This window comes from Melanotaenia boesemani, chromosome 9 (assembly GCF_017639745.1).
Source record: "Melanotaenia boesemani isolate fMelBoe1 chromosome 9, fMelBoe1.pri, whole genome shotgun sequence".
NCBI classification, from domain to species: Eukaryota; Metazoa; Chordata; class Actinopteri; order Atheriniformes; family Melanotaeniidae; genus Melanotaenia; species Melanotaenia boesemani.
The window spans coordinates 9666925-9676938 of record NC_055690.1 but is presented as its reverse complement, the minus strand read 5'-3'; the positions used below and the strand labels follow the sequence as shown (position 1 = coordinate 9676938).

General features: G+C 42.3%; 1 protein-coding gene across 1 annotated transcript; it reads right to left on the bottom strand.

Annotated features, from left to right (window-relative positions):
* Positions 1-773: 773 nt before the first annotated feature.
* On the bottom strand, positions 774-9537 carry LOC121646426. Its single transcript, XM_041995377.1, has 4 exons — positions 9227-9537; positions 7932-8325; positions 5262-5452; positions 774-3337 (listed from the first exon to the last, which is right to left on the bottom strand). The coding sequence occupies exons 2-4, from the start codon at positions 8311-8313 to the stop codon at positions 3242-3244; spliced, it is 669 nt and encodes a 222-aa protein (XP_041851311.1). The 5' UTR covers positions 8314-8325; positions 9227-9537; the 3' UTR covers positions 774-3241.
* Between the last annotated feature and the right edge of the window lie 477 nt (positions 9538-10014).

The window sequence follows — 10014 nt, the reverse complement described above, 5'->3', positions numbered from 1 at the left end:
CCATACCACCCCATAGCCCTGATCCGACCCATCCCAGAACCCTGATCCGACCCCATACCACCCCATAGCCCTGATCCGACCCATCCTAGAAACCTGATCCGACCCCATACCACCCCATAGCCCTAATCCGACCCATCCCAGAACCCTGATCTGACCCCATACCACCCTATAGCCCTGATCCAACCCATCCCAGAACCCTGATGCGACCCCATTCCACCCCATAGCCCTGATCCGACCCATCCCAGAACCCTGATGCGACCCCATTCCACCCCATAGCCCTGATCCGACCCATCCTAGAACCCTGATCTGACCCCATACCACCCTATAGCCCTGATCCGACCCATCCCAGAACCCTGATCTGACCCCATACCACCCCATAGCCCTGATCCGACCCATCCCAGAACCCTGATGCGACCCCATACCACCCCATAGCCCTGATCCGACCCATCCCAGAACCCTGATCTGACCCCATACCACCCTATAGCCCTGATCCGACCCATCCCAGAACCCTGATGCGACCCCATACCACCCCATAGCCCTGATCCGACCCATCCCAGAAACCTGATCCGATCCCATACCACCCCATAGCCCTGATCCGACCCATCCCAGAACCCTGATCCAACCCCATACCACCCCATAGCCCTGATCCGACCCATCCTAGAAACCTGATCCGACCCCATACCACCCCATAGCCCTAATCCGACCCATCCCAGAACCCTGATCTGACCCATTACCATTACAGAACCCTAAAAATGAAAAACCAAACAAATAAATACATTTATTCTTATCTTTATTGTATAAAAAAGAAAAATACAAAATTCATGTAGAAATTTTACAACAGTAAAAAGCTGAGAAACAGCAAATACACACTGCATGTGACTGACACTGAGCTCCGCTGATAGGAAAGAGGCGAGCGCTGAAGCAGGAAGTGCCTCTCATAAGGAAAACAACCAGGAAAAGAGCAACCTGCAGAGTGAATAATGCCAAACAGGGCAAAACTGCTTGAGAATTGTCAGTTCAAGTTCAAGCAGTAAACGGGTGTGTACCATGTTAGCTGTTGGATCTCTGCTGAACATCTACAGGCTGCAACATTGTCATGACTTTATACATAAAACGTTGAAAACAGAAAACAAACAGCGTAACTAAGGCAGTGAGAGTGGCGTCATGTATGGCAAAAAAAACAAACACCTGATGGATGTCACATTTCCAGCAATAAATGTTGAAATATGTGAATCTGAAGTATGTTACAGTACATGAATGTTCAGCGCCAACAACTCCACCATAATCCCAAGTCTCACAACCCAGAGAGTTGTACAACAAAACCTGATATTACAGAAGGTTTTTAGTTCAGTCATTTTGAGCTGTTATACTTCAAGTATACTGATTTCTGAGTTTTGTGCTTGAAAGGACCTAAAAGAGAATTTTGGTGCTTTTCCATATTATCTAATATTATGCATCAAACATATCACTTTTAGTTTGTCAAGAGGTTCTTTGACACCAAACATGGTAGATGGTGTGATATGATTAAAGCTTTTGATGGCAATAAATCCACTGCTTTAAAGCACAGTACCATTATAAATGATTTAGCCAGTTTTATTATAGTGGGTGAGACCGGATCTGCCACTTTCCAGATCTAAAAGTGATTTAATCAAAAACAGCTTTAGCTCCCATCTTATCCGAATTCTGTTTTAACAGTTACAACTCAGTTTAAGTACAGCTTAAATCATAGTTTTGTTTAGGAATGTAAGAAAAAAATAAATAATTTACATAATAAATGAAAAAAAAACTTCAAGGAGCTACAGATAGGCTATGCTTTCCCAAAAATAAATTACACTCTTAATGTGAGCAAATCAACATTTTCTCTTCAAACTACAAAGAAAATCATCACACAAACAAATGGGGCCATTTTACAAGATTCCTCTAACACTTTTTGTTTTTTTAACAATTTAATGATCCAAATTAAATATATCTTTTCTCTAACTTATGGAATACCTTCTCAAATCCACTGGATTTAAATTCAGATTTGCTCTACTGTTGCTGAGGGCTGCTCAGAAATACAAAAACATCTCTTAAACACACTGAAAAGTACTTTCAAAGTCCATCAAAACTTCTGGATAACAAGGACTTGTCTTCCAAAAGACTATTTACAGTTGATCAAGCAACTATGAACACATGTGACATGGGTGAGTGAAACCATACCAGCTCCCAACACTGGCCGAGAACTGAACATGCCAATTACCAGAGTGTATGTGTGTGTGTGTGTGTCTGATGAACTTAAGCTGGAACATTTGAATGTCATTCAAATGACATCAACATTTTCTCTTAAAACTATAAAGAAAATCATCGCACAAACAAAAGGGATAACTTTAGAAGATTCGTCTTATACTTTTTAAAAATTTAGTGATCCCAATCAAATATATCTTTTCTCCAACTCATTGAATACCTTCTCAAATCCACTGGATTTAAATTCAAATGACATTCAAATGTAGTGTCTGCGAATAAACGTAAAAGAGCATGTGTTTGCCTGGATGTGTGTGTGGCTGATTGTCGCGGTGTTGGAGACTGAGCCTCAGCGGAGCATCAAGCAGAAAGGCACGTTGAATGATGAAATAAAGCATTTTCAGATTGGTTGAGAGGTTCGCTCTGTGCTTTGCTCCAGAGTGGAATCACACCTGACATTTCCCTGCGATGCAACCACAGGGTCCAGTTTCACAGTTTCTAAGAACGAATTCACAGGTCGCACAATAAAGACACAACGGCAAAACACACGTTAGAAAAGGGTCAAATCAGATGAGAGGGGTTGAGTTATGGTGGCCGATGTTACAGCTAAACGAAAAATCTGAAAACGTTGTTGGAAACAGTTATTCTCAGCATATTTGACCCAAGTCTTCCATACGTGCACGCATTGACTCACACACACCTGCTACATAAAGAGCCAACCCCCGAGACGTAACAAGGACAAAAACAATCCTTTTACAAAATATACAGGTAGCCACTATCAGCTACAGTCTGTACCAGCAGACTGACGGACAGAATGTCAGACAGAAAGACAGAGTCCAGTTTCCAGAGGGATCATCTTCCGGGTTCAGCCTTCAAGTGGCGGCGACACCTCTAGCTTCCGATCTCAACCCTCCAGTTTCTATTGGTGTAGCAAAATGTTTGTTTTGAGGCTGTGTTGCATCTCCAGGATCAAACGGACAAAAGTCCAGCAGCCCGTCGGGGTAAAGTGCAGAGCGGAGGTCTACGTGAGCCTGTAGAGAGTGCTGAGCGTTTGGGTGATGAAGTTGAGGAGTGCTCTGCAGACGTCTCTCCAGTCTTGCCAGTGGGGGGCGAGGTGCTGCAAGAGAGACAGACCTTAGTACAAATGTGACACATTTGACTTCTCAAAATGCTAAAAAAATGACCATTTGTTAACAAAGTGACCAACAGGTTGCTCATACAACGAAAATCAAAACATAATCAGATTCACTAAATGCAACTTCATGCAGGTTACTGAAGTTTGATGTTTGCTCAGAGAAGACGTTAGAACCTCAAGATACTCAAAATGAATTTGACTGACTTGATTATTTATGGGCTGCTGAACACATCCAGCTTAATAAAAACCAAAGATGGTTTAAAAAAAACCCACAATTTCAAGAACTCATTAAAAAAAAAAAACATATGAGGTGTTCATCACGATTATTTAACAGCATAAAGCAGCAAGGTAGGACTTCTGCCCAGAGCTTAACACAAGCCAGGACAGGATGAGGAGGGGTGTACGGCAGCACTGTGGCTGAGAAGAAGTTACTAAATTTGTCGCTTTTTTCAAAGAGAATCCCTAGAGGGGTCTGAATACTCACTAAGAAAAGCAGCAAATTCGCTAAGCTGGCAACAGTGGTTGCAGCAATAGCGGAGGATCTACTTCGGGTTATTGCAGCAGAAGTGCAGTTTATTTGAAGCACATGACAAAACAGCAGAGCGTAACATGGCAAAATTATTTTTATAACAGCTGTATTTTGTCAATATCACTGTTTTTGTGATGGTTCGGGGTTGAAATCAAAATTTGGATTCACTGCACACAGCCCTACTGGGAGGGTTCAAGACTTTTGAGCAGCACTGCACAGTAAGTCTATAAGTCAGCGCAGGAACAATGAGAAAAACTCAGCTCAACCCAAACATGACAGCAAGCGAACTGCCTGAACCTCCCTAGTCTGTGGTTAACCCCCCTCTTCCCTCCTTTTGTTTCACACTGCTCATTTAGAAAAACTGTCTGACTGCGCTTTTGTCCCGACCGGGTTGTAAACATCACACACACAATTTCACCAATTTTCCCTCATACACACAGCAACAGTTCAAAGAGGGAAGCAACCCCTGAAACCTGCTACACATGCTGCATCCTGGTGAAGGGTGCAATCATGTCTGAGCGAGCGGAGACTGGGAGGTGACGTCATCTTTGTTTATGTGCATAAGGCGGGATGGAGAGGGAGAGCGCAAGGTGTGTGTGTGTGTGGCGGGGAGTTGCTGTCAGCTCCTCACGCGATGAGTGCAGAGGGAGGAGCATGAGAAGGCAAGATAAAGAGATAATCACATGGAGCAGAGCAAGGGAAGAAATACCAAATAAGAAATACTGTCAGGGAATCTGAGTTTCAAAATAAATGGATCATCGCTGAAGATTGTTCAACTGAACAAAGTTTTTTTATTGTTTGTGGGGAAGATAAAGTTACTTGAAAAAAGAAAAAGAAAAAAGACGTGAGAAGGAAAGAAAGTGAAATGGGAAGTAGACTGAAAAGAGTTCTGTGGACAAACATGGGGGGGGGGGGATTTTACTGTGCAAGCAATTAAATAAAATAAAAGAAGAGAAACCTGGTAAGCACATAGATGTCCTTTGATTCACTTTTACACCTAAAAATTGATCTGTCCTCACCACGGCCTCACATACACTCACAAACACGTGCAATTACACACAAATGCAGACTCACGTGTGCATGCAGTGTAAGCACAAACTGGCCTGATAAGATAGTTGTATGTGTGTGTGTGTGTGTGTGTGTGAGAGAGAGAGAGAGAGAGAGGAGATGAGAGGAATAATCAATGCAACTCCTCAGTTCACCTCAACACAAAACCAACAGCTCATTTACAGTATGCACAACTATTAACACCCCACTCACGGCTTTCTAAAGGAAACCTAAACATCTGAACCTTATGAACTTTATATTAATAATTTGAGGGAACCTTTTAGCCTCCTCTCCAACATTCAAACTTCCCCAACCTTACTGCCCACTTACTGCTCTACGAAGGACTGTGGCATTGAATTCATCTCCAATCATCCTCAGCTGGTTGGCCACTCTCCTGATCTCCATTTCCTGCACCAACTGTGCTGGTGGTGAGGCCCGGGATGGTTGCTCATTTCGGGGCAGCAGATCGGGCAGAGCTCCCTGTCGGCTGGAGGGACTCTGATACTCCTCCCTTTTCAAACCTGTTGCAAAAAAAATTATAATAACAATTATTTATTTCTACTTCTGATCGTCCACATGATCTCTTGAGAAGATATGAAGGTGTATTAAGAAACATAAGTAAAAAAAAGTGATTCTTAAAAGCAGCAAACATTAACAGCAAGAATCTTTAGCACACACAGAAGAAAAAGTTGCTCTGTCAACTTTTAACCAGAACAGGTGCTGATAATATGAGTTTTCTTGCTTTTCTAACATAAAGTATTGACATTTGACAATGAGACAGGTTAATGTGAGTTACTTCTGTCTTCTGTGGTGATGTTTAGCTCCCACACACACAAACAGACGTCTCTTAATGTGCCGGATAGGCTGACAGTGACTTATTTCCCTCTTCATGGAATTTGGGAGAGTAATCTTTTAATCTGCTTAATAAGTCTGGAATGGAGAGGTAGCTATTTGTGTGTTTTGTTGTGTGTTTACAGACTGTTTTTCTTAATTAATAGAGACCTGAACCTTCTGTGTGGTCTACACCTGTTAGATATGGTGATTTTACGAGATAGGATGTGGGGTCAGAGTGATCGCTCTTTCAATTACAAGCCCGTTTTCCATCCTTTGGATGTAATCCATTTAATTATCTCTTTTTGTTTACTTGTTATTCTCTGTTTTTTGTTTAAATCTTTTTGTTGCATCCCTTTGAATTTCAGCTATATTTGATAGCATGCAGTTTTGAATAGCAGATGCCCTGCTCTGTGACACACGACTTGATTTTCATGTTACCCAATCACAACTTCTCCGTAAAAGTACCCCTGTCTCCAGCACCCGTGGCAACCACTACTCGAGTTGCCACAGAAACGGGCACCCCTGGCAACCACAGCATCTGCTTTGCTAGGAGGATTACAATTGATCCACTAAAGATGCAGGTGACTAGACAGAGTGAGAGACAGAGAGGGAGAAAGGAGAGAGCGGTAAAGAAAAACCCAAACAAACGGGAAAACCCTGGCTTGTTGCCAAGGTAACTCAGAGGCAGCGTGCCTGGAGTCATCTAAATGTGATTGGAGGAATGAGCAGGAGGGCTGAGATGTGATAGGAGGAATGCAGGGAGGGGAGGCGGGGCTTGGGATGGACCTGACAGGCTGACAAGGTGACAGAGAGACCCTCTGACCAGTCAACAGAGCTAGGAGTGACAGAGGGGTGGGTTGGTTGTTGGGTGGGGTGCATTAAAATAAAAACAGACAAAACAAAAAGATAAGACAGCTGAAGACAGGAATGACTCTTGAAGATTACTGATGTGGTTATTTTACTAACAACTGTGCTAATAAACAGATTAAGTGACTGATTAAACTAGTGCAAAACAAATTAAACTAGAAACTGATATAAAGCTAACAAAATAATCAACAAGCAAACCGGTGAACTTCATAATATTATTTATGTTGCAGCTGAGCAACCAAGCAAAAAAAAAAAAGCAAACAAAAAAATACAATTACAAAGTAAACTTACTTACTCATTGGAAACCAATTCACTTCCTCATAAAGCGACTATGAGAAGTTGACAGACTGATAACACTGATTTGCAACCCCAGTTTTCTGACTTTTCAGTGGAGCTCAGACAGATGTTTGTAGTCTGACTGAAGAGCTCACAACAACTAGTGGCCTAAATTGGGTGAGCAGCTGAGAGAGAGAGGAAATGCTGCAGACTGTTTCTTTATTGCTGCCAGGGTGCTGAGGACAAGTCTGAACATGCCTCCACAGCTGACCTGCAGCTGAAGGAGGAGGAGGTGAGGGGAGGGTGGGAAGGGGGAGTAGGATAGCTGTTTACATTGTCACAACACAGCAACACAACTGAACTACTCTGATATATTCAAATAAATGGCAGCAGATTAATAATATTATTATCAGTTATTTGCTGTATTAATAATTCTTTTTGACAAAGCATTAATTTTTATTCAGTCATCCTTCCTCATAACCTCGTGATTTATTATTCTGTCTGGAGAACAAACCGGTTTGGCCAGTCTAGTTTCATGATGGCCGCCTGGTTTTAAGCCGTTCTTTAACAGAGGATTTGCATGTTTACTTCTTTGACAGCTGAACTTTTCTTCACAGTCTTCATCATCAACCCAGTGCAGGGCTTACATAGCCAACACTCTCCTGCTTGCTGATAACGTTTGTATTTACTTATGGGCGGGGGTCTGAAAGGCAAACAGCTCTGTGTTTTGCATAATTTTACAGTATTCACTCCTGCACCTTACACCTCTCGCAACAAAGATGGTGACAGCAGTGATCCTAAATCAGATCTTTCTCTGTAGCTGCTGATGGATCAATGACGTGCTCTGATGCAAATCTTGGAGTCTTATTTCATGATTTTGCTTGTCAAAATAAATAAGAGCACAAACCGCATGATGGTGGCATGACATGAACCTACATCTGTTTTACAACTTCTGCTGTCCTGATTCCACCTGTACTAACCTGGCATCATTTCTGTGGTTAGAAGTAAAGATGGTGATCCTACCTGACTGCTCTGCTGATAAGTCACTGGGGCCAGCTCTGTCTTCACCTCCCCTGGTGCAGAGTGGTGAAAGAGGGGACACTGGTGATGATGACAGAGCAGGTAGCTGCTGATGAGTCTGGGGCTGATCCTGGCCTTCTGGGTGGTGGTAAGGCAGCGGGTATGACAAGTAGAGGGCCTGCAAGGAGTCCAGGTTGTTATGGTGGAGATGCATGGCACCAAAGTGAGGCCCAGTGCTGATGCTGCTGGTAGTACTGGAAAGTAGCCTGGGCCAGGACGGGGCCAGGAGGGGGCAAGGCAGCATACAGTAGGCATTAGGAAGAGGGCTGTTTCCTCCTCCTCCTCCACTTTCTCCAGTGGTCTCGATGGTCTCTGCCCGGGCCATCTCAGCAGTAGCCTAAATCATAAATAGCCATATAAATAAACGAAAATAACAGCCACAAAATATGTGAAATTAATGAGATAAAGCTAAGAAATATTTTATATAGGCTAGCCAGAAAACTGTTTGTTTATTAGAAAACAAAACATCTGCAATATTTAAAACCTATAAATCCAATGAGTTAATTTTAGCTCAACTTCCTCAGACTGTACACGTTAGACCCACCAACCCAAATACTTCTACCATCCACTAGGGGGCAGCAGCGGTTCCACTTATTCAGCACGAGACTTGTGTTTATAAACAAATCCGTGCACCCCTGAGCACGAGGGTGGACGCACGCGTACAAAACACACACACACACACACAGTGGAAGATAGAGGTGCGCGGAAACCAGGAAAATATCAAGGTTTATTCGTTCGTCAACCAACAAAAATAATGCAGAAAACCTCGTCGGTTCAGCCGCTCGTTTTACCGAAGCTGACGTTTCTGGGAAAATGTCGACGTTTTCAAATATAGCGAAGACCACAACGTTGTTACTTGTTAGGGGCTGTTTTGGTAGTCCTTTAGAGGTTCACAAAATAATTATAAAATAGGCTGTACTAATAATGTTCTTACTTATTTTTCTATTGGGCTTTTTCTTTTGGTCCAACATGCCTGGACATGTCCGTCACAAAGCATCGCCGGAGGTTTAAAAACACACTGACCAATGAATACATTAAATAGTCACAGAACGCATCGTTTGATTTTATTTATTTATTTATTTATTTGTATATTTCAGGAATAACGGTCATTTAAGACAGTTGAAGTTGAGAGCGAAATTTTTTTCTAACAGCTGGGCAGATGATGCAACTTTACATGGTCCAACAGCCAACTTCTGCAGCGATAAAAAGCCACAATACATCCACAATTCAACACTTACTTCGTGTGTGTGACGATCCGTGGTGAGGCTGTCTGCAGGTCCGAAGCCGACGGTAACAGGTGGACATCAGAGAGAATAAAACGTCCCAAGAAGAAAAATGAGCTGTAGACGCGACCAGGCGAAAGCTCACAAGATGTTAAAATCCACTCGACAGAAAAGTTCCATTTCTTTGTTTCGAGCTGGATTGTGTATTTTAATGTTTGTATCAGCCTTGGATTAACGCATAAAGGGGGAAAATATCCGATGAGAAGCGATGAATGACAGCACCGTGTCCTCGCCTGAGATGAATCTTACAGAGTTTGCTGGCTGTGAGCGGTTTCGATGCTTTTTACTAAAGCTGTCAAAACCAAAACAAGCCAAGTCAACATCCGGTGTGAGCTTTCACAATAAAACACAAGGACGCTGATCAAGTAAAAAATACAAACAACAACAACAAAAAAAAAGAGCAGGCAGATGAACAAAAATATAAACAATACGTAACGTAGAAAAAAACAAACAAACTTGGTCTCACTTTATGCACCTTAAACCTCTTGTGCAGTAATTCAATGGGCTGATTATGTACATAAATGCATACCAGCGTTTGATTACAGACGTCGTTCTAATTTGTGCTTCTTTACACGATAAAGCCACTTCAACTTGTTTTAATTCAATGGCTGCATCTCTTCTGTGTCTGGTTAACTTGACTTTCGTCTTCGTAAGTAACAAGTGCTGACATGCTCACTACGTCTTATTTTTTCCTAACAGAGATTACATTAGAAAGGCTTTAAGCACTTTGAATGTTTATATTT

What these genes read in the sequence shown, in the direction of transcription:
- LOC121646426 (XM_041995377.1), bottom strand. Translation starts at nt 8,313, where the DNA reads ATGGCCCGGGCAGAGACCATCGAGACCACTGGAGAAAGTGGAGGAGGA. An exon ending in CTTATCAGCAGAGCAGTCAG is followed by an intron (nt 5,453 to 7,931) that starts GTAGGATCACCA and finishes TTTTTGCAACAG; the next exon opens with GTTTGAAAAGGGAGGAGTAT. An exon ending in CCACAGTCCTTCGTAGAGCA is followed by an intron (nt 3,338 to 5,261) that starts GTAAGTGGGCAG and finishes TCTCTCTTGCAG; the next exon opens with CACCTCGCCCCCCACTGGCA.